A 27,475-nucleotide genomic window follows, 5' to 3' on the forward strand; every position below is an offset into this window, starting at 1 on the left:
GGTTGCCCTAAACATAGCTGTACTGTAAGCTACATACAGGGGGAGAGAAGCAGGAAGATATGGTGAAAGACATCTTACGAGGAAAAACAATTAAGCAGAAGCCCTTAGTGTTAAAAATCAGGAGGGGAAGGAAATCCAAACCAAAGGTAAATTTCTCCCCTTTTCAGTAGTGATATAAACACATGGGGTAGAGGGGAGGAGATTCACGTAACTCCAGCTAGAGGGGCATTCGTGTAAATCCAGATGGATTGCAGGGAAACTAAAAGCACATGGGCTTTGGTCGTATTGGAAAGTGTACAAAGGGAAAAGAGAGGAGAATGCTCATGTGCAGATACAAGTCAGATACTGAAGGGTGGTGTAGAGGACATGCTGGTAGTATGTGTCCTTTAAGACCCATATGAGTGTTTCATTAGTTCTCATGAATCTCAGGGATGATTGTAAAGTATCCAACAGTTCCCAGGCGTGACCAAAGATGATGTCCCAGTCTCTTGGAAAATATGGTTAAGTGTGAAGAAGACTCAATACTAAAATTCTACTCTGGCTTGCTCTAAGGCTCTGACTTCACTAAGAGATTATACATTACACACCAGAAAAGAGGGCGGTGTGACCTCAGCTGAAGCCCATCAGAGACTACCTTGGGACCAAGTACCATTTTTCCCACCAGAGAAAGCACAGCAATTTCTTCTGTGCATCTGCATCTTCAAGGAATGAATAACAGTGCAGAAAGAAGCCCCTTGTAAAGATTTGGGGCTTTTAATTGAGTAAACATAAGGATTACCTGTTCCTTGTCAACCTAAAGGTAGGTTTCCTTGTAAACCTTTTAGGTAGGTGGGTTGTTTATTTTATTGTTTTGCCTTGTGGTTAGCAGGAATCAATGCAGGGGAGTACTTAAACCAGTTATAAGACTGAAGACATCAATATTATTTGTGCATCTGGCTTATATGTGCCAGTTATCAATTATTTTTATAGGAGAACTTAGCCCTGGAAAAGAGCTGGAGACAGGGACAGAGCATTTGCTAGAATGCACACAGCCTTCAGTTCCATCTCCAGTTCTGCAAATAAAACCAAACAAACAAATAACTGAAAAAACAAGCATGCTCAAATGAAGAAAAACATCAGATAGATACATTTGTTTTCACTTTCGTCAGGCAACATGATACCTAATATGCATATGACACAGATACAACACGAAGTTAGTTGTCTCTTTATTTTATGTTAACAAATGGTTTGCTATTCATACCATCTATGGACTTTTAAAAATAGTCTTACAAGTTATTTAGTAATTGGAAATACACTCACCATTTAGACTTCACATTTTAGAACATCAAAGATGTATATGAAAAACAGCCTTTATTTGACAGTGTTTAATGTGATATAAATCTGAACAAAAGCTAAAACCTTTTTGTATTTGATAAGTTAAATATTAGTAGTAGAACAGCTGGATTAATCTGACAGTTTTACCAGTCTTCAATAATAGGAGTGGATCTTTCTCCTATAAATTTATAATCATGTTTTATTCTTACATCTGTAATAGAGTTCTGACTTTTGAATATTTTTGTACTTTTACAAAAAATGTGAAGAAGCCTGTGAAATAGAAATGAAGATATCTAGATAACAGAAATTCCTTAAATTTGTGGTTAAATATTCTTTGGGACAACCTTTTCACTTCTTACATTTTTGTACAAAATAACAATTGGGATAGCTATAACTTTTACACGAAACCAAAGACACTCAACTTATTACCAATGACATGAAATGGATGGTAATGTAACTACTTCAAAACAGAAATTTTATTAGATCAACATTGACTCTGCACAAGTGACTGAATTAACCATATTATAACATTGAAATGATCTTACAGAGATTACAAACTGGCATTCAGAGCCAGAACACTTTTATGCAAATTATGTATCAATTAGCACAGATGTATTGTGGGCAGTCTCCACATTTCTTCTCTCCTCGGTGCATGGAGAGAATCATGACATGTGTAGGCAGTGGATAAGGGCTCTCAAGTCTGCTTTGATACCATTATTAAGGAATCCATATAGGATCGGATTAAGACAACAGGACATCATGCCTAACAAGTGACAGATGCAGTACACCAGCTTGAAATGCCTATTGGAAATCAGGTTGTCATTGAAATCGGTCACCACGTGGAAGACGTGGAGTGGCATCCAGCTAACAGCGAACACTAGTATCAATATAGTCAGTCTGTAGAAAACACTGCGAGATCTCTTTTTTATTCTCGTGAGGGAACGCTTGACTCTCATCTCCTGAGCATCTGAGCTTTCTTCAGGTTTCACCTCAAAGCAGATCGGGACCCCTGGAATAACCTTACTGGATGGTGACAGCTGGCTACGGACCGAGCCTGGGTTTTCTGGAACGGTCAGGTGCTTCTCCTGGGAAGGCCCTGCCGGGGCGGGTAAAACGCACGCCGTCTTCTTGCTGTACCTTCTCCTGTGTTTTCTGATGAATGAGTAGCTCCACTTTTGAGTGCTGGGAGGTTTTGCCTGATCCCGGCTCTTTTTGGATGGATGTAGAGTTAAGTTGATCATCTCATTTTCTTCGAGTCTGTTTTCCTTGTGGGACAAACCACAGCTTATACTCCTGCAGACACTAGTATGACTTACTGTTAAACATACTAGAGGCAGGATATACTGAACTAACAATAAAGAGATTGTGAACGCAATTCTGTATGAATCAGAGGGCCATGACTCAACACACAAATACTTGCTGCTTAGCAATGCTGAGCCAAAGGTTTCCTTAAGTTCCACAAGACTGTGAAACACTGGGAGGGGGGAACAGATGGCAAAGCCCAGTGTCCAGACAGTAGCTATCAGGAAGTAGCCATGGTTTGCTGTTAAATTGTTAGATATAGGGTGCTTTATCATATGATACCTGACAATGGCAATTGATATTAAAATCAGAGTTGAAACCAGAACTGACACACACTGAAGGAATGGCATGATATGGCACATGGCTTTGCCGAACATCCACTGATCCAACAAGACAGAGGTCAGGGTGAAAGGGGAGCAAAAGAGGACAACCAGAATGTCGGAGAAGGCCAGGTTGCCTATGAGAAAGTTCACTGTAGTCTTCTGACTGCGCTTTTTCATAACAGCCATTAAAATAAGTAGATTTCCCATAAAACCGAGAAGACTTACAAATGTATAGAGCCCAATCAGAAAGTATTGCAAATCGTCTACGCTGCCTCTATAGTCCTCCCAGACAGGAAAGGCAGTGTTCCGAGCAGCAGAACTATTGTTCTCTGTGCCTCTGTAGTCCTCCCAGGCAGGGGAGGCCGTGTTCTGACCGGCAGCGGTATTGTTCTCCGTGACAAATGTCTTGTTAAAATGCTCTTCAAGTTTAACCTCCATACTAGAGTCTGCTTGGAAGAAGACAGTGTCCATTAGCAGCTTGAAGAACAATCGCACACTATGACTATAACGTACTCAGAACAAAGCTAAAGTCTAGACCTTGCCCCCATTTCCTTACAAACCTCTAGGGTCATAAAGGGCCAGTAATTCGGTTCTATGTTTGGTACAAATTGAGCAATAATAATGACAGAAGACTTAACCCTATCACCAGTTTCACACACAGTTAGCTCTACACAAGTCACAAACTTTGTTTCTCAATTTTATTTCAGAAATAACATAAGGAATGGCAAAGAAAAATGCACAGAAAAACTTCATGGTATATAATTTATAACAGCCTAATGCTATTATTCTCTAGTCAAAGTGTCTAAAATATGATATTAGCCTATAATCTTACCTTTTAAAATTCTTTTCCTTCTTATCAAGATCAAACCTAAAAGTCGGAATCCTGAATTCTTGTTTTTTCTTACTCTGAATCTCAGAGAATATTGTAACTTAGAGACAGAAAGAGCACAAGGGCCAGTGTACGTCGGGGAGTGGAGTGCTGACATCAGAGCATGACATGCTTGCTGCTCTCTTGAACTCTTAGCAATTACAATTATCTGCATGAATTCGCTTCAAGAATAGGCCCGCCCACATCCCACTGAAGAATGAAGAGAGGTTTGTAGAGCACCAACAGTATCTTAGGATTGATAGGCAGTTAATGGTTGATGGGAGATGGAGAAACATTTTCTTCAACTGTAGCCATTAGTAATATGCCCTTTATCCTGCAAACAAATCTTCTCTAATGCCTTTGAAAACTCACTGGGACACACACACACAGACGTGTGTGTGTGTGTGTGTGTGTGTGTATGTGTGTGTGTTTGTGCGCGCGCGCACGCACACACTGTAGGAAACTAGAATGGGAGTAACTGAGTAAAAGGAAGAGAGGAGAGAAAAGGTATTGGGGTAACATATTCAAAATTTGGTGTGTGTGTGTGTGTGTGTGTGTGTATTTACATATATATGAAAATGTTAAAATGAAACTTATTGTTATGAATAATTACTATATAATAATAAAAACATCCATGAAGTTACCCATCCTAAAGTGTCCCGTGCCTGCTAAGTTGGATATGCTCTCTTTAGAACTCCTGTGATAGAGACATTACGGATATCTGACACTGGTGTTGTAGTCTACTTCACGTAACCGTTGTCATGCCTCCAGCTTACTGTATTTGCTTCTAAGCAATGCAAAGGACAAGACGCCCCTTACTCTCCCCACCACTTACCACAGAACATGGTACAGTAGATTTATCACTGAATATCAAATATTTGAGTATATAAAAATTCAAACAAAAATCTAGTGATCAAAATGTGATCTAGTTCATGCAGTGTTTAAATTTAAGCTCCCCGTATGTACAGCATGATCCCAGAACCTAAGTGAATACTAAATTCATTCTGACTTCCAGTTTTCAAATAATTTCCTAGTGAAAACTCAACACAGCAATAATTCATTAACTCTGGTAAGTATATATTGCTATAGAACTCTAGATAGATAGATAGATAGATAGATGTCAGATAGACAAATAGATGATTGATAGGTTATATATTGATGGAAATGTGATGATTGATGATAGATAGATGGTGATGAAAAGAAATAAATAGATGGTAGACAAAGGCTACATTGATAGATGATTGATTGATAGTAGAAAATTGATAGATGATAGATATATTCAACACATAATTAAGAAAGACTTTTATTACATATCAACATATATTTACCTACTTATTCCTGCAGCCATAATTGAATGTTAATAAAATACTAGTAAACAATGTTCTCATTTTCTGAGGGTCCTGATACAAAATGTTTCCAAGCTAAGAATGCTTTTTTTTAAATAGATATTCATTTTAAACTAAAACTAACTTTGTAGCCTAGCAATATTCACAGTTATTATTGTATGAGCAAAGTTGGACCATTTTTCCAACAAATTTCCATCACCAACTCCACACTACTGAGATAACTTTCTAAAGCTAACACACACCTCCAAAAATAAATTAAACTAAAAGCTCCAGACCCCGTTCATTTCTTCCTAGACACTAACCTATAATTTCCATTGTTTCTGACTCAAGGGAAAGAGGCTAGCTGGTATGAAAGTGACTCCCATAGTCCCTGGATCATTCCGGTCACCATATGAGTAGGCAACCCCCTTCAGCGTTGGGGTAAGTCAGTGAGCTTTTCTAGTGAAAGCCATTTGGACTCCTGCTTCAGCCGTTTCCTGAGTTCTGATAAGCGCTGGCCTCTGTGTGCCTTGTTTATGATCCTACTTTTCTTTGGGATGTGAGTGGTCTGTTTGTAAGGATGCTCCAGCTTAGCTGGGCACTCACTTTTTTTTGAATCAACCCTTTTCTCTTAAACTTGTGTGGTAGGTCCAGTAGCCGCTAATTGGATTTTTTTTTTCTGTGACCAAAGCAAGGATAAGCAACAAATTGGACAGAGACATCTACGATGGCTTTGTGCTTTCTTACTATATGACATTCAGAATAAAATTGCTGTCAATTTTTTAGAGAATAAAGAAATGCAGCAAGGTTTTTTTCCTGCAATAAAAAAAAAAGTGATTTTGAAGGGCTGAGGCTTTAGTTCTGCTTCTGTAGCATGTGTGAGGATTGGGTTCAGGATGCAACATAAACACACACATAAGACTATACATGTATATAGTTTAGGGTCAAAAGACATACCATCCCCACAAAAAAGGGTCACATATCTTTATTAGTTTAAATTAAGTTTAGGTTAGACTAGATTAAATTCGATTTGATATAGAGAAAGGTATTCATTATTATGATAGTGAGAAGCTTAATAAAGCATATCAGACATATTAGCTCCTGATAAATATTTGCTACTAATCATTTTTGAAAGGTAGCTTACTGTTCCCAGATTTAAAATAACTGAAATGAATGGCTCTGGGAGATTCTCAGGATACAGTATGACTATGTGTGTGTATATCTATGTGCATGAGTATATAATATATTATATATATATTTCATATATATATATTATATCCTCAGATATCAGAACTTTATATAGCCTGCAATGAATTATCTATATAGGCAATAATGATAGTTTAGCACTTCAACTACTTAGATGCAGTATCTTCATTGATAAAGACACATAGTCAACAGGAAACTAAAGCTGCAGAAGACATTTTTAGTTAAGTAAAGATGTATGCCAGACTGCATATTTTTTACTAGAACATCTCTATTTTAGATGTGTGAGAATTAATGTTGAATTTATTAAATAACAAAAAGCTATCCAGTTTTTGGTTTTTTTTTTTTTTTTTTGGCTGATCAAAGAAATAATGTCTGAAGAATTCATTGGACAGCGACAAAAAATGGATGATAGTGTTTCTTTTATAAATTATTTCTGTACTTTAGGAAAGTAAAACCATAGGTAATTTAAATTGGAGACCACTTTAATGGATATCTGTGTAAGACGAGTTACACCTTGCCATTAAGCAAGTGTTTACTGAGCACCTAATATGCTCAGCCTGCTGTTCTGTGTGTGAAGGTGGCTACATCATCTGCCTGTCACTCATGCACATCCACACACATGTCGGCTATGGTACTCTCAACACGAGGTACCTTCTACAGACCTTAGCTCCCTTGAAGACATCTCACCAACAAATTATAGGCACTTCAATGTGTGTGGGAGGACACATTAACTGCTTTCTTTAAAACTGCCTCCTTACAGTTACAGGACAGTTTAACCACTAAGAAGCAGTTTTGCCCAATAAGACAGACATAAATCATCTGGTTTCCAGTTGAAAACGTGAAGTAGAGGAGCTGCTTGAAATCTAAATAAACAACAAATCCAAGGATTGCCTAGCTTACACTTACCCCTCACTTCTTCCTCTAACAACCAAATGGGTCACAGAACCCTCAGTCTATCCCATCACCGCAATAACCGACTCCCACAAGTTCTATCCAGCATAAATACTTCATAGGTGATGAAAACAATGCCATAAGAGGTTTTAAATTCACCCTAGCTAACTTTAGAAGGTGTGAAGGAGGGGGTGCTTTAACAATTACATAAAGCAATATTTATTATTGCAGAATGTTGCAAGCCACGGGAGTTCTTCGTTTCTACCCAGCTCATATCCTGTTCTCTTTCTTAGATGTCAACCTTTCTCACTGTCACAAGTTCCACATGGAATGCTGGAATGTTCCTGAGGAACACTGTGTGTGTGTGTGTGTGTGTGTGTGTGTGTGTGTGTGTGTGTGCGCGCGCGCGCGCGCGCTCGCGTGGTCATTGTAAGAATTTATTGTAATTTTCTTATAAATTGGTCTGTATGGAACACCAAGACAAGTGAAGTCTGAGTAAACTTTAAAGGTTTTGAGAGCGGAGCTGAGTTAAGTTCTTTAAAGTACTAATGGGAGAAAGGAGAGCGAGCCAAGCTTAAAGAGAGACTGATCTTCGCACTTAAATAAGGTTTCACTCTCAGGTTAATTCCCTGCTTAATAAAAATGTGTATCATTCTCGCAAAAGAAGCCAATCACTCAGAAGAATCGGACACATGTAGTTCTGCCTGTTTGCTGTGGCTTTGCAGCGATGGCACAATTCCGTGACTCCACGTAGTGTGTGTTGTTCTGCAAGGCAAAATTCTGCAAAAGATGGCCCTGGACAAATAAACACAGTTCTCTTCAGCTAGCAAGCATGCAAGTACCCACCTCCCTTCTTATTCTCTCTCTCTCTCTCTCTCTCTCTCTCTCTCTCTCTCTCTCTCTCTCTCCTTGAGACATCTGGAATTTGAAATGCACCTTCATTTTCTTTTTTTTTTCTTCTTCTTCTTTTGGCTTCCATCTAACAACATGTCCTTTGAATAGCGAAACTATAGGTCTGGAAACTTACAGATAAGAATTCCTTTTTCTTTCCCTTGGAACCCAGGTGTGTGGATGGCTATTTCCTGCTAGCAGTTGACTTACAAGCCACCTTGCAAAACCCAAGTGCACAGCTGTCTCCCTGTGTGTGGCCAGCTGTGGGACAAGAAGGCAGCTGAATCGCTGCATCCTAGGCATCGCCAGAGCTCAGGTAGAGCTGATAACCTGCATGGGCACCCCAGTCGGCTGTGGTTCCCTTACCTCAGACGCCCACCGAACTGTACCCGGGGTTCCCCTAAGCCAAAGCCAGGACTGAGCTTCGTCCATCCCTCCTTCCCATACTAGGGACCCTGCCGGGATAATCCGATAGGGTCTGGCAAGAGCCTGCTCCACCGTGAGTTTGGCACCGGAGGGACCTGCCGGGCGAAGAAGGATTCAGCTGCAACCGCTCCCCCCCCCCCCCGCTCGCTCTCCCTTCCCGCCGCCTGACAACTGCGGTTTCTCCACCTCCATCCCCTTTCTCAATCTGGCTGCCTCCCGGTCCGCAACCCACCCTCTTGGAAACCACAAGATGCTCCAGAACCCAGGATAGGGACGTGGGCTTCTCGTAGGGACAGGCGAGGCCTGGAGTGGGTACCTCGGGATGCCCTGGCCGCTGCGGGTGCCTGGACTCCGGGGTACGCGGCTGAGTGCGGTCGCTTCTGCTTGAGATGGAAGCGGTGGCGGCAGGAGCAGGACCTGGAGGCGGCAGTGGGAAGGAGGGGCCCCGGAGCCGCCAGGGTTTTAGAAGAGCCTCGGGAACACGTGACAGTCCCTGAGACCCTGGACACCCGGCTCAAGATCGTTTGTTTCTGGTCTTCATAGTCCAATTTAGGTACATCCCGGTGCCCCTGTGTCTGTTTGGAGGCCCCAGGCAGCTGCTCTTGGGCTACAGGATGTATCCCCACTACCTTGTGCTCTAGTTGCGGGAGTTAACTTAGGGGTCCCATGAATGTTTGTCCGTCCTATCCTCAACCCCATAGAGGCTTGTGTGCGAGTAGGCGTTCCCCCCCACCCCCACCCCGATAGCTTTTGTGAGAAAAGCCTTCAAGGTCCATGTTTTCTTTATGAGAGGGGGAAAATAACACAAAATTCCAAACAGAACATCTTCTTGGCTTTCTGACATAAAGAAGTCTAGGCGAGAAGTTGACCTAAACCTTCAGGGAACAGGCTGTGATGCAGCGTGCAAAATAGACAATAAGATCAACTCCTACTCTAAGGGGTAGTATTGTGTGGGTGTGAGTGAGGGACATGGAGCAGAGGGAGCTGGGAAGTGGGGGTGAAAACGGAGTCAATCCTTCTCGGGAGCTTTCCATATCAAAACGCATGAGTGTGAATGGGGATAGGGGCAGGGAGGCGGCGGTGTTTTATCATCTTTTAAAAACATAAAGACAACCTAAAGAAATGAACAAATAGGAACAAATAAAACCCTATCCTGTTGCACCAAAGCTTATCATTTTTAAGGTTGACAGATCTGTATCCTTTTGTGCAAGATTGTCACAGTGTTTGGCCAATCCTCAGTTGGCCTGTTGTAACAACAGTGTATTTCCTGCACCATCACGATTACAGTCCTCAGCATTGCCTGCTATAGGCAGGACTGTAACCCCAAAGGCACTATGTCAACTCAAGAGGACCTTTGTCCCTTGACTTTTATCCCATGCTAATCTAACCCCCAGGGCAGCACTTGGTGTGTCTCAAAGGAAAGAAGATATTTGCTCATTTCTGCTAATTTAACAGTCAGGACTCGAGGAAACTGTAGTGTATGCCATTCCCTCAGTCCAAGGAAACGAAGAAGTTCAAAATGGCTTCAAGAAAATATGATCTGATTCTGCTGGGTCTCATTTCAGAATCACAATAGATGAACACAGGAGGTACCTTGCAGGGCCTTGGGGTCCTGCAGTGAGGGAAGTGACTGGCTTTTTATAAACAAAAGCGTGGCAAACAAGGGCTTGGTCCTAGGCTTTCTTAATGTCAGCTATTGTGCAATTCACATACTACATGTTACCAGGTGAGTGTGTGTTCTCCCATCCCTTGCAGTCTGACACACATCCTTCCAAATGCACAGTGGGTTTTCAAACAGATTCTTAGAGACATCCGTGGTGGACACCTTCCCAAAAATATAGCCGTGCTACATGCTCTTGCCTATCCCATGTCAAAAATACAGTTTTTTCCTTTTCCACACATTTACTATTAGCATATTGAAAAGAAAGGCTCACGGGGCACTGAGATGGTTCTGAACTTGCCTGTTTTCATTTCCAGGATGTCCATAAACACACGAGTCCCAAAAGAAAAGGTCACCAGTAAAGTGCTTGCCTCGAAAGCGTGACAACCCGAGGTTAAAGCTGAGTGTGTCACATCACCCACAAGAACACAGGGCTCTGGGGATTCTCTGGTCAGAAGGCAAAACTAAAACAGCGGGCTCCTCGTTCATTGACAGGTCCTGTATCAAACGCTAAGGAGGAGATTGGCCACCTCTGGTGTTTACACATATATGTGCAGGTAAGCATGCACATGTATACATCTTACACAATGCACACACGAGTGCACACACATGCACACACACACACAAAGAAAGCAAGAGTCAAGAATTTTTTTCTAAAAAAAAAATCTATTATACAATTTTAAGGATATGTGGAAGAGACAAATTATAAAGGATTGTTTAGAAGAGTGTGTCGAGTTGGAAATGTCAGACATGTGCTCTATAAAAAAGGCGAGCATAAATGTGAGCTTTTATCTCCAGACCCCAGAGGAGCTGGAGACTAATCATCATTACTTTTGTAATACATAATAGAGTAAATTTGTTTCTATTTTATTGAGTACCTTTCAGGCAGAGGAAGTACAGCCTCTGGGGGCAGAAACCGTAACGTCCACTTCTGCTGTAGGCATTTTTATAAAATGCGCACCTGGGAAATTAAGTTGGGTTTTTATGCACATTACAAAATGAGACTGGCTAATTCCCAGTTTCCGAGATTCGTTATCAGCTACAAAAGAAAGCTTATCCAAAGAGAAGAGAGTTATGGATCATTTGGGACTAGTAGGGCAAATTATCGAACAACCGTGCCAGGGTAACATTTTGCTGAGGAACATGTCTGCGGCTTCTGTGAGGTTAGCACTCCAGTTTAATAACAGCTTCCGTTTGTGGAGTATGGTCCCTGAAAGTCTTTGACATGCTCTCTCCTGATGCACGGGTCTGGTGAGTTAGGTTCAGGAGTTGTGGGGTGAGCAAGACAGGAAAATAATATTTTACTAGGTGAGTTGTGCTTCTGCTAAAATTCTATCACATTGATTAAGCATGTCTATGGTAAATTGTGGTACATTTCAGTTCTGAATACTTAAAAGATGTGGAAAGGGCAAATTCCTGTATGTTGTGGAGCTTTTTACCATGTGACTTCTATGAAATAGTATCACTGTCCTATCACTTGACATTTAGGGTTTAAAAGAAGGCGCTAGCATAGTATTGTGAAACAATGCAATTGTTTTTACGGGAGATGTTTTTAAGATATCGGCCTGCAGTAGTGTATACAGTCACTTTTGTCAAACAATTCGGTGATGATCCTAAGTGTCTAAAGAGGCCCACCACAAATAATTTCATTGACTTCTAGTAAGTACTGTTCTCCTCAAGCAACACTTATAGGCATTAAATATGTGACTCATTTTCAGATAGACTGTTCAACTCATCTTTACAAGTTAATTTTCCACTTTAAAACTGCAGATACATATTGTGTGTGTGTGTGTAGATAGATAGATAGATAGATAGATAGATAGATAGATACCGTATATATTTACAGATAGATGCTTAGAATACCTGAATTGTAGCCACATTTTTCTTAATTTATTAATTCACTTTACACCCCCATTTCAGATATCAGCCCCCTTTCCCTTCTCTCCCCCCAGTCCAGCCACCCATTCTCTCTCCACTTCTCCTCTGAGAAGGGAACCCCCCGCCCCCTCCCATAGGTACCAACTCACCCTGGCACATCAAGTCAAAGCAGGCCTAGGTGCATCCTCTCCCACTGAGGCCAGACATAGGCAGCCCAGCTAGGGGGAAGGGATACAAAGGGAGGCAACAGAGTCAGAATTAGCCCCTGCTCCATTTGTTAGGAGACCCACGTGGAGAACATGCTGCGCATCCTTGTAGCAGCATTTTATACCAAGCTGATGGTGTGGCTTTTGACATGTAACATGATCTATTAGTGTTTCTCTAGCCTGTGCAGAAAAGTGTCTTCAACTTGTAGCTCTGAAGTCCCTTTTAAATACTGAATAGCTATGACTTCATCCCATTAAAAGCACACATCATAGATGTGTAGAAATGCATGCTTTTTTGCATCTTCAGAAACTGACAGGCATAAATACTATCTCTCCTGCATTTTAGAAGAAAAAAAAAATAAAGACACAAAGGTACAAGATACATTGATTTTTTTTTGTCCTTACAGATATATATTCCTCTTTCTGCAGCTAAGAATTTACAATTGTATTTTATTCTTTTTCTGAAGTATTGGTGTCATGCATCAACAAATCATCCCCTGTATTATTATACTATTTTAAAAGTTTGTGGCAATACTTATCTATATATGGTGTGTAAGGATCTTTTAGGAGACATATTTTATCGTATAATTCTACATAAAAACTCTACAAGTCTTCTCTTTGCAAAACTCATGCTCTTAATTAGTATCCTCTAAAACTGACTCTTTTTCAATAAGTTTTTCATTTGCTATCTATGTTTCCAATGGTTTGTATTTTAATACTTGTTTGAAGTCTAAATATAACTTGACTATATTTAAGTGGAATGAGAGAAAAACTATTTATTTATGTGGGTTTTTTTTTCTATGTCGGTTTGTTTTGAATTCTCTTTTAAAAGAATGTTTGTAGAAGTGTTCAAAGCATTAGCCCAGAATCAAAAGTTAGCATGGGTTAAATCACGTGCTCTTCCAAAAAGTATGCCACCACACTGAATTCTTACCGTTCTTGCTGGTATTTCAGCCTTTTAAAGTAGGTCATGCAGTGGGTAGGAAAACAGAAAACAAACTGTGAGACATTTCACCTAAGAGACGTTGTAAACGTTTTCCAAGTCAGTAGCATCCATCATTTAAGCTTATACATATCAAGGAAAAAAGAATCAACACATTTTCTCTATTTCAGGTATTATTCTATGCTCTAAGCTTGAGGAGGTAACAGGGAGAGGGAATCATTGCCTCTGCGACATCCCAGTATATTTGTAGATCTGTGCAAACAGTCATGGGAAAACAATGTAAGTCCTGCATCAAACTAACCCTAGTGTGCTCTAAGAATGTATTTTATTCTTTTTCTGAAGTATGGGTGTCTTACATGTTGACAGATCACTCCTTGTGTTATATTATTTTAAAAATTTGTGGCAAATTACCAAATTGATTTTAACATTGTCATGGTCAGTTCTCATTGTCAACTTGACTGGATCAAGAAAGACCATTGATAAGGTACACCTGAGTGTGCCTGTGTATTTCCAGAGAGAATTCACTGAGTAAGCAAAGCCCCTCCTGAGTATGGGAGGCACCACTCCACTGGCTGGGATTCCAGACTGAATAATAAGGGAATAAGGATGGAGCTATCTCAGCGCTGACTTTCCCTTTTTCTGCTCTTTGATGGACACCGCAGAGCTACTTCCACTGCCCTGTCTTCTCTGATCTGAAGGTCTATACTTATCTGAACTGTGGGCACAAAATAAACTTTTCCTCCAGTAAGTTACTTCCATGAGCTATGAGAAACATAACTATGATGGTTTGTTTGTGCTCGGCCCAGGAAGTGGCACTATTAGAATTTGTGGCCTTGATAGAGTGGGTGTGTCACTGTGGGTGTGAACTATAAGGCCCTCATCCTAGCTACCTGGAAACCAGTATTCTTATAGCAGCCTTCAGGTGGAGATGTAGAACTCTCAGCTGTACCTGCTTCATGCCTGCCTGGATGCTGCCATGTTCCCGCCTTGATGATAATGAACTGAACCTCTGAACCTGTAAGCCAGGCCCAGTTAAATGTTGTCTTTATAAGAGTTGCCTTGGTCGTGGTGTCTGTTCACAGTGATAAATTCCTAATTAAGACAATAACTAATACAGATACTATCCCAGTTAGCTTTAATGTTCAGCTTGACACAGCCTAGAGTCACCCGAGAGGGGAGTTTCAGTGGAGAGAAAGATCAGATCTGATTGGTCTGTGGACATTGTCTTGTCAAGTGATAAAGGAAAGCCTAGCCTTGTGTGGACAACACAATTCCTTGGCTGCTGGTCCTGGGCTATATAAAAAGCTAGTCAAGGATAATGCCTTTGAGTGAGCCTTAAATCAGCATCCCTCCCTGGTTTCTGCTTCAAGTTCTGGCTTGAGTGCCTTAGTTTCCTTCCCTCAATGGTAAGCTGAGAAATTTAACTTTCCTCCTGAATGTCACCCTTAGTCACAGTGTTTACCACTGCCACAGAGATGAAACTAGAACAGATATCATCTACACCGCGGAGATCTTTAACTGCTGGCCTTGGTACACGTGTATGCGTATTGTAAATAAATTCATTGTTGCTTCCACTAGTTAATGTTCTCAAAAAGAGAAATAAGATGATATGGGATATTTGACTGTAATAAAGAGTTTGGTCAAACTGCCTATCTGTTGAATTTAATTACTAAAATGTGAACTCAAAAAGAAAAAAAAAAAATCCCAAGACAGGGTTTCTCTGTGTAGTCCTGACCGTCCCAGAACTCACTCTGTAGACCAGGCTGGTCATGAACTCAGAGAGCTCCTTGCTTCTGCTGGGATTGAAGGCATGCACCTGCATGCTCATCTCAACATTAATACTCTCAACTTCAAGTTTCATTTGCTGAAGGCACTTCTCCCTGTGTTTTCCTAGATACAAGACTATTTAATAAAGCGGCATGGCACCTTGCATTGTTTGGCAGCACTGCTCAGACTTATGTACTCAATGGATACCACCAGAAGGGAAAACTTGACACATAATCAAGTCGTACAATATGAACTGGCTCAGCAGTGGATTCCATTGGAAGTTCAACCTTGTGGACAGAATTTCCCATCAATACCCTTCATCTGCACCTTAGTTTCACATGGAGTATTAATGCCTGTCAAGATTTATCTGATTGATCAATGTGGAAAAATAATCTGTGTCAGGGCCTAGAAGCATTTCAGGAATATGTAGATTACAGTAACATTCCTTTGCATCCCCAGCCCTGTGTCATGGGATTTTAAAGCTAGGCAGTACATTAATATGTTGCATTTTATAAGTGATAGAACTGATGTTTAATCGGATTTGATGATCAAAGCTCATCTTTTTGTTTATATGGCATGGAGAAACATTGACCAGAGAACAGTAGAACATGGCATTAATGTTCTTAATCAAAGGCCCTGCGTTAGTCTGTTACAAAATTTCAGAAGGAAATAAACAGAGTCATCTCTTCCAGGAAAAGTTGGGATTTCTATCAAATCCCGAATAATGAAGTTGGCAGCGTGTTGTTCATTGAGGTATGGGAAAGAAGACTGGAGGTGTAGCTCAGTCGACAGTGCTTCCCTAGCACACTCGAAGCCTTGGCTTCATTTCCCAGCCCCACACAAGCCAAGTGTGATAGCCTGGGGCTGTAATGACACTGCATAGGATGCAGAGGCAGGGGTATCACAAATTCAAAACTATCAAGTTTGAAGCCAGCCTGGGGTCCACAGACACCGTGTCAAAAGAGACTGGAGAAAGAAAACATCCTAAAATTTAGCACATTATCTTCACAGGAATAGGAATTGTTTCTCTTATTGTAAATCTCTCGGAAGACTACATTAAAAGGGTTTGTAATCTCTCTACCTTATGCACTGAAGATGGTCTTCAATAAATAGTCATTCTAGAGTTATATAATTATGCCATTGATGAGCATTTTCAAACTTTATACAATAAAGTTTGCCATAAAAATCTTTGGAGAGCAATAATCCTCGAAAGACTGAGTTGTGAAGTTAATGTCTCAGAAACCCAGCTTTATAAATGTGCCTTAAGGGGGCGCTTCATAGAAACTAAGGTAATAAAACCAACAGCAATTGGTCATATTAATGCAGACCTTTTAGAGAAACTTTGCTAGTATTCTTGGAAAACACTTAAGTACCCAAGTCCAAATTATATTCTCAAATTCAAAATAGTTCCTGGCATGAATGATGCCCCGTGAAGACATATTCTTGGTAAAGAATTGAACCATTTCCCCTGTGGTTCTCATGGCAGACTAAAACTAACAACTGTGATGATCTAATGTAGGAGAAAAAAAAAAAAAAAAAAACACTTAAGACCAGTGTGACTTAGAGGAGCGGAGTAGACCAGTGAGCAGGAGCGTGTTCCTAAAGGAGGACAGGAGAGCACTTTAAAGAATCTGTAATCCCTGAATTCTTCCTATCTCCGTTCTCATGGGTAATCAGTTGTGTGACACTTTGCTTTTAACGTACATGCACATCTACTGTCCTACAAACACTGTACATTTTAAATCAGATCATAATCCTCTTCCAGAGCAATGTGCCCAGAAACAAATATGTTAGCTTTCCCACAGACACACACACACAAAAATCCCAGAGATCCTATCAACTACATCGCTATGTGTGAATCCAACCAAACTTTTATTGGTAAATAATTCTTATTCAAGCTAACCGTTTTTTTTTTCCTTAATAGTACAAGTTTCATGGGATTTCATGTCATGGAATTTCATTGGTATTTCACTTTGAAGTCAAATAATCTTTGTTATTTTGTAATAAAATGTGTGCATCCTAGGCGGCATCTGTAGAATTTGTACTTGTGAACAGTTTGAATTAAAACAAGTTGTAGTTCCTAGATAAGTAAATTGTATGTGCATGCACATGTGTGTGTGTGCATGTGTGTATGTGTTCATGTGTGTACATTACTCAGCCTTGACTTTTCAAAGTGAAATGAAACCATGTGAGTTATGAAATCAGTGTATCAATAATTTGCCTGAACCATCAAGTACCAAGGACAAGGTTTACAAGGATCTTGTCTTTTGAGCACACCCACAATGTTCCATACTGTAGCAGATAAATCACCGGGGAAATTGCATTGACTTTTTCTGACCAACAGGGAAATGCTGGGTTCATCGTGCCCCTGGTCCGGTTTCTTGCTCCCTTGAAAAAGGAACTAGTCACTGAGAACAAATCTGACTCAAATGCATTTTCTTAGTGAAGAGGAAAAAGGTTCAAAGGCTCTCAACGGAGATCCGCTACTTTGGCTTTTTAAAGGACTTCTTTTTGTTCTCTTAGACTGGGGAAAATAACTTCTCGGTACTGGCGTGCGGAATATTTGAGCGTCACAAAAGCAGCGGCAAACCCATTAGCCGAGGCTTTGCGATGAAGTGCATCCTTCCGCCTTCCCGTAAATACGCTCTCCCCTCCATTCTTAACTCCGGCTTAAAGCTCGGACTCTCTCGGAGGAAAAGGACTTCGCCACAAGATGGCACTGACCTGCAGACAAAGGAAATAGCGGTGGCATTGACTTTTAAAACAGGCTTGTAAATGCGCCTTGCTTGAGTCAAGGACTAGTGGGGTGAGAGCTCCATGCGTACGGGTCTCAAGCATAGCTTACATTTAACTGCTTTTCTTTCCAGAATTCCTAGGCAACGCACCTCCGAGGTTTGCATCCGAGGGGTTGGGAGGAGGCTTTGGGGGAAACCTTGGGTGATCCTCGTGGGGTGCCGTCACATGATCCTGGATGAGGTGGAGTTCGGCTTTAAGGGGGCGTCTCTTCCTATCTTCCTCAATCTTTAGGGTTTGAGCAGGAGAAATACCAACAGATCTTTTCTCCCTCCAGTGACACTCGTCCCGCTTCAACACAGGTGAACAGACGCATTCTTTAAAAGGTAAGTTGCCAGTTAGTGTTTTTAAGGGACTTTTGAGAAATCTCTTATTGATGGGGTGAGGTATGAAAGGAAAGATGCCGGTGTCTGATCCGGTTGTGGGAACGGAGCGGGAGTGGAGTCAGCTTTTCGGTTTGACTCCCCGCGGGAGCAGGAGGTAGGATAATCTAGATTGTGGGACAGGTCTGGGACATTATGGATGAGAGACCTCAAATGGAGAGTACCTCTCCCAGAGTTCGTGCATCCTGGCGTCTTACACTTGGGGTTCCGGAAGGAAATAAGTTTTCCTTTCCTCCTACTCTCTTAGAAGGCAGGGGAGGTGCCCCTGTTGGTCTTTCCTGAACCAAGATAGTCTTCCTCGTTTTCTCTGTAGCAGGCTGGAGCCTCTGCCCAGATGGAGATCCAGGAGTTTTCCTGGGTAACCAAAGGAGATACACTGGGCAGGGGTCGGGGCGCCAGCTTTCTCCGATGAATTTGTCCTGCTTCCCACCACTTGAGAAAATGTGGGGTGCCCAGAGACACGGAGCCCAGAATGGGAGACCCCCTGCCCCACTCCCCTGTATACCCCCCTTTCAGGTTGTATAGTACACCTTGAAAGACTTGAGCCTTGTCTTCTTGTTTAGTAGTTTTAACCACCCAGCTCCTCAGCTCTTTTTTAAAAAGGCAATTAACTGTGCTGGTTAGCAGGTTAAGGATGAACTAAAAGCGGGAGAAGGAGAAGGGGGGTTTTAGTGGTTAGTAGACTATTCTGCCGCTCCCCAGGTAGATTGCAGAGATGCTAATGTTGGAAGGACCCTTAGTGGGCTCATGAGAAAGACGGACTGGCCTCCGATAAGAGCCTTGCTTGTTCAATTGGGATCCTTCTTTTCTGCTCTGTTCTCTCATTCGGGTAGAGGCGCCCTGATAAATTAGTTCTTTTCCCCCATTCCTTCTTCCTCCCCATCTCCGTGTGTGTGTGTGTGTGTGTGTGTGTGTGTGTGTGTGTGTGTGTGTGNGTGTGTGTGTGTGTGTGTGTGTGTGTGTGTGTACTCTCGCGAGCGTGCAGGGAGGGGGGTAGGAATGTGGATAACCAAGGAGAGTCACATAGTTATACAATACAAAAAAAGGGTGGTGAAAACAGGAGTTTTGATCGAATGTACCCAATTTCCCTCTGGTAACTCCTAGACTCTAGGATCTAAAGCATGAAAAGCCTGGAAAGGGGAGGGGAGGAGATGGGAGGGGGAGGGGAGGGGTGTCTTCTACTTCCACTGTTCTTTTCATTGGAGTGCTCTGTGATTTGCACACAACAGAGGACTACTTCTGCAGAAAGCCCAATTCTTTGCCCATCCAAGAGACAGTGTTCTTCCTCGATATCATTTCCTAGGCTTTCCTTATAATTGTCAATAGGCAGCTAACTGTTGAACAAGCCCTTCCCCCATTCCCCAGAAGGAACAGGGGATTATGTAAGTCATTTAGATAAGCTAGCAGTAACTTTGGCTGTGTACATCACGGTTTATCTTTTTTACCCAAACAAATGAGGGAATTTGAAGAAAACCATACACACACACACACACACACACACACACACACACAAACACACATACACACATACACACATACACACACACACATACATACACATACATACACACACACACACACACACACACACGGCAGGTTATGCCCCAAGAGCTGTATTTTATGGTAGAAACAGCACTGTGAACATCGATCAGGAAGGGCCAGCATTCCAAGAGGGAAGAAAAGGAACTGCCCTGGAAGGGTGGGAAAGGGAATCAATCTGCCAACTACTGTTAATGTATATAATGTCTTGGAAGGTCCATGGCAGCTGTACTGAAATTTGGTCTTTAATTCTTGTAATACTTACAGGTGTAAGACGTACATATCTGAGATATACTGAAGAGCAAACACCAGCTTGTTTCCTTTTACAGTGAGATGCAAACTCTCTCTGTAGAAAAGTACTGCTACTTTCCTGACCTTTATTCTTTCTCAGAGATTTACTAAGGTAAACAAAACATGGCTTGTATCTAACACACAACTGTTTTCCATAACTGGAATGAGTATTGCTCCCATACTTAGCAAAATAAGGGAATTCTGCATTGTCTGTATAGGTAAGTGATAAGTTATCGCTCCACTGGTGAAATGAGGACATTCAAGCCAGATTAGATGATATTAAAGACAGGTTTATTGGGACGCTGTTTCCAGTTCACAGGCCCCAGGGGAAGAGGCCAGGGAAGCCACCATGAGAAGGGAGAGAGGGGAGAGGGAGGAGGGAACGGAAGAGTGTATGCAAAGAGAGAAGGAGAGGGGTGGAGGCTAGTAGAGACCAAAATGTCTGCATTATATATTGGTTTTGTGAATTCCTATAGTTGTCAAAACAGGCCCTAGATAAACTTTCTCTCTTCTTCCTCTCCACAGTGAGTGTTGCCCTATGTCCCATGTCCCTCTCCCTGAACCACTGCAAAGCCTCCTAAAGCGTCTCCTTAATTCACCTTCCCTTTTTAAACTCTAAGCAAGCAGAACATAGACTAAAGGAGTCTTTTGCTTATTCATTTACTTAGTGGTGGGGGACAGGCCCCGCACCACGCATGTCCTCAGAGGCCCACTGGCAAGAGGCAGCCCCTTCTTTCCACCATGTGAGAAATGGGGAGCAAACTCAAGTCATCAGGCTTGGCAGCAAATGCCTTTACAAATATCAAAGTTACAACATATTACCTCACGTGTTTTACCAAAGGCGCCTTCCGTCCGAGGGTTATAGGTGAAGACTGTCCCATTAGAGCCCTGCACTGTCCGCTTCTCACTCGGCCTTCCCCATGAGCTCCTTCTAGTCTGCCTTCATTTCCCCTCTGTCTTCCTGGCACAGCAGCTGCGCTCCAGCCTTAGAAGTGTTCTATTTGGTTTGGTTTGGTTTCCACCAGGGCCAGCCCCAGGAGCCTCCATGGCTTTCTAACGCTGCATTCCTGGATGGTGGCTGTCACTCCAGGATGGTGGCTGTCACTCCTGGATGGTGGCAATCACTCCTGGATGGTGGCTGTCACTCCTAGATGGTGGCAGTCACTCCTGGATGGTGGCTGTCACTCCTGGATGGTGGCTGTCACTCCTGGATGGTGGCAGTCACTCCTGGATGGTGGCTGTCCTCCAGGCTGCTCAGCTGCCTCTGCTCACCACCCAGGATTAAGCTGCAATTCCCAGGAATCCCAGTCCCCTTCCTTGGCTATCACACTGGGCCTTTAACTAATTTTTTTTCTTTTCTTTCTCCACCCATAAGACTAGAAACTCAGAGAAAAGGTCATTGCTCTTTCTACTGAAACCACACCTGACAAGAAACAAGTGTCAAGTAAATATGTGTTCCTTCAGAAAACAGTTCATTTTTAATATGCAAAATGCAGTGGTTTCTCCTAGGTGCCTGTAAAAGAATGACTACTGTAATTGGCACCGTTTTTGCATTTAATCATAGACTGTACCATTAATGTTAGCACAGACTCATACCAAACATGATTCCTATTGAGACCTATTATAGTGGTCAAGGTATTTTAATTCTAAATCTAATATTTTCAAGGTACCATGAAGTTTTCACAGTGCCTAACTTAAGGTATTGTACTGAAATCAGTAGAGGCCGATAAGGCTGGGGATTAAACGTGATTTGGATGAGGGGGAAGATTCGGATTGCTGTTAGGATATAACACCCCAAAACTAGGATGTGGAATTAGGATTTGGAAGTATTATAGGCAAGGATAGATGAGGAGTTTGTTTGTTTGTTTGTTTGTTTAGAACATAAGGACCATACTGCGGCTATTAAAGAGTTGAAGACACAGCCTAGAGCATCTTTAAGTTCCAGGATGAAGCCTGGTAACTGAACACACTTCCTGTGTCTCACAAGAATCCACATATGAGCACACACTCAGTGGAGCTCAGTGGTAGGGCACCAAGAGAAGCCACAGGTAATAAGAATGCACTTTGCTATTCTGCTACTGTTAGTTTGAATAACGAAAAACTTTGTAGCTGTTAGCCTGAAGAGAAAGTACGGCACTAAGTTTGCCTGGCTGACTTAAGGAAATTAGAGCTTTCCAAAACTGTAAAGCCACTACCCACTCCATCTAGGTTTGCTTTCCCACCCTGCACTCGCCCTGGCTTTGAGATTCTTGAGGGTAAAACAATGTGTGATTATCCCAGAAGTCATTTCAGGTGAGAGGACAGAAGAGAGGCTTGGATTCTAATAACGTCCACACTTGGAGTAGGCCCTAGGTAGGGTTTCTTTTGCTGTGAGGAAACACCAAGTTGGGGAAGACAGGGTTTATTTGGCTTACTCTTCCACCCTACTGTTCATCATCAAAGGAAGTTGGGGCAGAAACTCAAACAGGCAGGAGCTGATGAAGAGACATGGAGGGGGTGCTGATTACTAGCTTGCTCCCCATGGCTTGCTCAGCCTGCTTTTTAGTAGAACTCAGAAACACCACTACCCTAGTAGTGGCCCCACCCACAATGGGCGGGGCCCTCCTCACTAATCACTATGGAGACATTTTCTCCATCGAAGTTCCCTCTGTTCAGATGACTCTGCCATGTCAGGTTGACATAAAACTAGCCAGCACACAGCCATTTCACCCCTGTGCTTTAATGCTATATAGTCTGATTATATGATGGCAACTCTTAGATTTATCAGGCCAAATTGTGATTTCACAATAGAAAAGACCTCATATTCTAGAAAGCAAAATTGCCAAATAAAAGGTTTGTTAGAAGTGTCACGTAGACAGCAAGTGCATTTCTGCACATTAAGTTTCTCTTTTTCCTTTCAATAGAAGTAAATCCACACAATTTTCTTCACTGTTCTAAGATGGACAGACAAAATTCAGCTTATTAACATGGGCGCGATAGCTGGTTAATTAGCATGAGAGTCCTGTGGACTTCTTTAGCAAGGGGGAAGTGAGGATCAAAGGTTTCTCACTTCTTTCTTTCTCTAAAGCAGCCTCTGACCCGATGTCTGTAATGTATATTGTCAGTAAGAGAAGGTAGGTTTACACTCCACAGTGGGGTGAAAATGTAAGCTTATAACTGAAATCACGCCCTTGCATTGGACACTCACATAGCTGAGTGAGGAAAGAGGAGATTCCCTTGGATAAAGCGTTAGAAAGTCTTCTGACCTAATAATCGAAATCAGTGTCCTAAAGTTAGAATCTCCCGTACAACGCAAAACCGTCATGTGACCCCTCATGCAGGGGCTAGCACTTCTGCGTATGAAGCGCTTGCTTCTGTGACAAGTTGTTTCTACCATTTCATTCAGGTTTCCTTCCTCAAAGTGACATCATTTTTCTAAAATAATGTACAGTCTTTGGTCCCATTGCTAATTTCCTTAGACATGCCACTAAACTTGTCCATATACTCTAGACCACCTATTAAAACACGAGAAGTCAGCCCTACAGTCTAAAGCATGGTCTGCATTAAACGTCACATGGTTCTTCAAACGCCGTATCTCAAAAGGCCAAGTTTCTTGATGCTCCATTGTATAGGTCACCTCCTTGTGAAGATTTTTGTCAAATGGCATCTGTCTTTCAAAGCAGCGCAGTGTACAGTGAGCTGTTACTATCTGCACACGAACACTGCCATTACGCATTCTTCTATGTTGTTTTGCTTTGTTACATGTTTCCATCTGTACATTATGCTGTTCTCTGTACATGCACATTCTTGCCATGTCTGAGAGACTGAAGTTGACACCATTTGTCTAGCACTTGGGAGGCACGAGGTTTACAAACACTTTACTGATGTGTAAACCACTGAAAGTCAACATGTGAGCAAGTCCAGTTAAAAACATATCTAGGGGGCTGGGGGATGTAGCTGAGTTGGTAGCCCAGCATGCTTGAATGACTGGGTTCCGTCCTCAGCACTGCCATAAAATCAGATGTGCCTGTAATCCCATCACTCATGAGGCAGAGACAGAAAGAGCAAATGTCTAAGTTCACTATTGGCTACAAAGCGAGTTCAAGGCCAGAGAGACCATGTCTCAAAAACGTTATAGCTGGACTTTTAAATGTTTGAAATGGTTTGTACTGATTGTGGGAATTTTTAAAGGGTATAATTTTATAAAAGATTAAAATCTGTTCATTAAATTCTGTCCCTTAATTTTGTAATTCTGTAAGACACAATTTCTTTTGCCGGCCCTCAATAAACTTAGTAATGCAACTGGCCTCTTTTGTTGACAGAATATTCAGTTCAAGGGAATGAAGAACTGAGAATTGTCTTGGTGAATGGATTCAAATATATGAAATAAGAGTAAACTGAAGATCTGATCCGTTTTGAAGAACTATAACTGTCCATTTATCTAATCGGTAACAACAAAACACAAAAAATGAATTCAACTGTGTTCTCCCTGGTTGAAAATCACTCAGTTCACTATAATGCCTCCGAGAATTCTCCACTTCTGGCTTTTGACAATGATGACTGCCACCTGCCCTTGGCCGTGGTATTCACCTTGGCTCTTGCTTATGGGGCTGTGATTATTCTTGGCATCTCTGGAAACCTGGCATTGATCATAATCATTCTGAAACAGAAGGAGATGAGAAATGTCACCAACATTCTGATCGTGAACCTCTCCTTCTCAGACTTGCTGGTTGCAGTCATGTGTCTCCCGTTCACTTTTGTATATACACTGATGGACCACTGGGTCTTCGGGGAGACCATGTGCAAACTGAATCCCTTTGTACAATGTGTCTCCATCACAGTATCCATTTTCTCGCTGGTTCTCATCGCTGTGGAACGGCATCAGCTAATCATCAACCCAAGAGGGTGGAGACCAAACAATAGACATGCTTACATAGGCATTACTGTCATTTGGGTCCTTGCAGTGGCTTCTTCTCTGCCTTTCGTGATCTATCAAATTCTGACCGACGAGCCCTTCCAAAATGTATCACTTGCGGCGTTCAAGGACAAGTATGTGTGCTTTGACAAATTCCCGTCAGACTCTCACAGGCTGTCTTACACGACTCTCCTTCTGGTGCTGCAGTATTTTGGCCCACTCTGCTTTATATTCATATGCTACTTCAAGGTAAGAAAACCGTGGGTCCCTCCCTCAACCGGCTCCCTTCTTACCTCCTTTGTACAGACTTCCCAGGAGGAGCATGTTATACTTGAACTCACCCTTTCCTTCCTTCATAGATATACATTCGCTTGAAAAGGAGAAACAACATGATGGACAAGATCCGGGACAGTAAGTACAGGTCCAGTGAGACCAAACGAATCAACATCATGCTGCTTTCCATTGTGGTCGCCTTCGCCGTCTGCTGGCTGCCGCTTACCATCTTCAACACTGTGTTCGACTGGAACCACCAGATCATTGCCACCTGCCACCACAATCTGCTGTTTCTGCTCTGTCACCTCACGGCCATGATCTCCACCTGCGTCAACCCCATCTTTTACGGATTCCTGAACAAAAATTTCCAGAGAGACTTGCAGTTCTTCTTCAACTTTTGTGACTTCCGGTCTCGAGACGATGACTACGAGACCATAGCCATGTCTACCATGCACACGGATGTGTCCAAGACGTCTCTGAAGCAGGCTAGCCCAGTCGCATTTAAAAAAATCAGTATGAATGACAATGAAAAAGTCTGAAGCTGCTCAGAGCATATGGTCCCAGGCTATATCTGTGGGAAAACAAGCACAGCCTGCCGCATGCTTTCTTTACCTGTGCTCCGGGGGGACGGAATGAGGCGCGTTTGGAAAGCTTTTAGTGGTTGCCATGATTACTTAGCAATCTAGATTACTCTGTAATCTATCTCTGGCAACAGTTTGGACTAGCACAAAGGAGAGAGAGAGAGAGAGAGAGAGAGAGAGAGAGAGAGAGAGAGAGAGAGAGAGAGAGCCTGCCTGCCTGTCTGTCTGCCTGCCTGTCTGTCTGTCTATCTTTGTGTATGTGTTTGAAATTATGCATATGACAAGGAATTTTACAGTGTGTTTATTGAAGTGAATTTCTCTGAAGTAGTGTCATGAGTTCATTTCAAAAGCAGTATCCACCTGATATTCTCAAGATACTGACTTTTCAAGATCAGATGAGATTTCCAAGACCCTGGACTACCTTCGTTCCTTGCTAGGCATCATCTTAGTCTGTTACAAGGGTGACAGTATAAAAAAGTCACCTTTTAAAATGTGCCTGAGTCAAAAGAGTGTCTGATGTTATTTGGCAGCATCTTTTTCTTTTCCTCTCTATTTTTGTAAGGACTGGATTTCTTACTCCTAATTGAGTTTTGCCTAAGTTAAAGATAAGTAAAGAACATGTTTTCAGCTGTAAAAAATCACCGGGAGTTAGGCCACCCACAAGAATGAAGTGGCAAAGCAGGTCCCTGATTTCAAAATTCTTCTGACCACCAAAGCATTTCAGGGTAATTAGTTTAATATGTAAACTAGTCTTGCTGCAGACAGGTAAGTTGCATCCAAAGGACTTGATCATCGAAAGGTTTTGCATCGTTCATAAGAGCACTGAGCTCTATCAAGCTTTTTGGCACACGCATGCAACTCAGAGCATTTCTAACTCATACTGCACAGAAACATAAGATGCATTTTCTCCACAGCCGTGCCTGCATAGTAATTAGTGTTTAACTCTCACCATTTATCCTTCATTACAGAGGACACAGGGACAATGTTAATGTATCTACCCTTCAGCTAGCAGGTGCCTGTACCTAAAACTTTCATGCAACCAGCCCATCCTAACTTGTATAAACTGTATAATGTGTGGAGTTTTATAATCATATACTATTATATCATAGAATACTGAGTAGCGCTGTCATATTAATATATTTACTTTCATATATCTTGTAATCATGATTTAGACTCAGAAAAGATACTTTGAAGAACAAGACGGTTTCAATGTATTGTACAAAATGTTGCCTGTGTATGATTTTAGAAGGGCAAACACTTTCTGAATTAAAACTGAGCTTTTTCATAGGAGTCTGTTCTGTGATTTTCCTGAGCTTCATTTCTTCCTGTCTCAAGACTTGCTTTCCATGATATGATACCTCCACCATACCCATTACCAATTGGCTAGAGAGTTGCTGTTTATTCTGTAACCACTGGGGGATGGTACACTTTAATTTTCTAGATTTGAGAGCTTCTTAAGGCAGAGACTATGTAATAATGATGGACCCACAGTGTATTTCTCACAGCAACAAGTAATTAAGATGTTATTTTGCATGTATTCCAGAGGCTGAGGAGATGGCCCAGAAAATAAAAGAAAAACTTGCTGTACAAGCATGTTGCCTGGGGCTGGATCCCTAGTCCCGTGTATGTAACTGCTGGGTGGGTGTAATCCTAGTGTTCCAGCGAGGAGGAAACCAAAGATTCTTGAGGCAAGCTGTTTAGCTCGATTAACTGATCCAGCC

The 27,475-nt window shown here is 41.9% G+C and overlaps 2 protein-coding genes across 6 annotated transcripts; one reads left to right on the forward strand and one right to left on the reverse strand.

The window, feature by feature from the left end:
* Nucleotides 1-1,193: 1,193 nt before the first annotated feature.
* On the reverse strand, nt 1,194-8,986 carry Npy5r (neuropeptide Y receptor Y5). Of its 2 annotated transcripts, none has more exons than XM_021219888.2 (2): nt 8,863-8,986; nt 1,194-3,388 (listed from the first exon to the last, which is right to left on the reverse strand). In XM_021219888.2, the coding sequence occupies exon 2, from the start codon at nt 3,375-3,377 to the stop codon at nt 1,977-1,979; it is 1,401 nt and encodes a 466-aa protein (XP_021075547.1). In that variant the 5' UTR covers nt 3,378-3,388; nt 8,863-8,986; the 3' UTR covers nt 1,194-1,976. The 2 variants fall into 2 exon arrangements, with proteins under 2 accessions (XP_021075547.1, XP_029388011.1); XM_029532151.1 differs by having other exon boundaries at nt 1,938-3,385; nt 8,779-8,907.
* Nucleotides 8,987-17,776: 8,790 nt separating this feature from the next.
* On the forward strand, nt 17,777-27,037 carry Npy1r (neuropeptide Y receptor Y1). Of its 4 annotated transcripts, none has more exons than XM_029531972.1 (6): nt 17,777-17,806; nt 18,028-18,119; nt 19,983-20,118; nt 21,885-22,054; nt 24,308-25,149; nt 25,260-27,037. In XM_029531972.1, exons 5-6 carry the CDS (start codon nt 24,454-24,456, stop codon nt 25,710-25,712), a joined length of 1,149 nt encoding a protein of 382 aa, XP_029387832.1. In that variant the 5' UTR covers nt 17,777-17,806; nt 18,028-18,119; nt 19,983-20,118; nt 21,885-22,054; nt 24,308-24,453; the 3' UTR covers nt 25,713-27,037. The 4 variants fall into 4 exon arrangements, with proteins under 4 accessions (XP_029387832.1, XP_029387831.1, XP_029387833.1 ...); XM_029531971.1 differs by lacking the exon at nt 17,777-17,806 and adding an exon at nt 17,825-17,892; XM_029531973.1 differs by lacking the exons at nt 17,777-17,806; nt 21,885-22,054 and adding an exon at nt 17,825-17,892.
* Nucleotides 27,038-27,475: the final 438 nt, after the last annotated feature.

The sequence above is a fragment of the Mus pahari genome, chromosome 19 (assembly GCF_900095145.1).
Source record: "Mus pahari chromosome 19, PAHARI_EIJ_v1.1, whole genome shotgun sequence".
Lineage (NCBI taxonomy): Eukaryota > Metazoa > Chordata > Mammalia > Rodentia > Muridae > Mus > Mus pahari.

Bases quoted from the DNA above. Each gene is read 5' to 3' on its own strand.
- Npy5r (XM_021219888.2), bottom strand. From the start codon at position 3,377: ATGGAGGTTAAACTTGAAGAGCATTTTAACAAGACATTTGTCACGGAG.
- Npy1r (XM_029531972.1), top strand. From the start codon at position 24,454: ATGAATTCAACTGTGTTCTCCCTGGTTGAAAATCACTCAGTTCACTAT. The intron at 25,150-25,259 runs GTAAGAAAACCG...CTTCCTTCATAG, and splicing joins TATTCATATGCTACTTCAAG to ATATACATTCGCTTGAAAAG.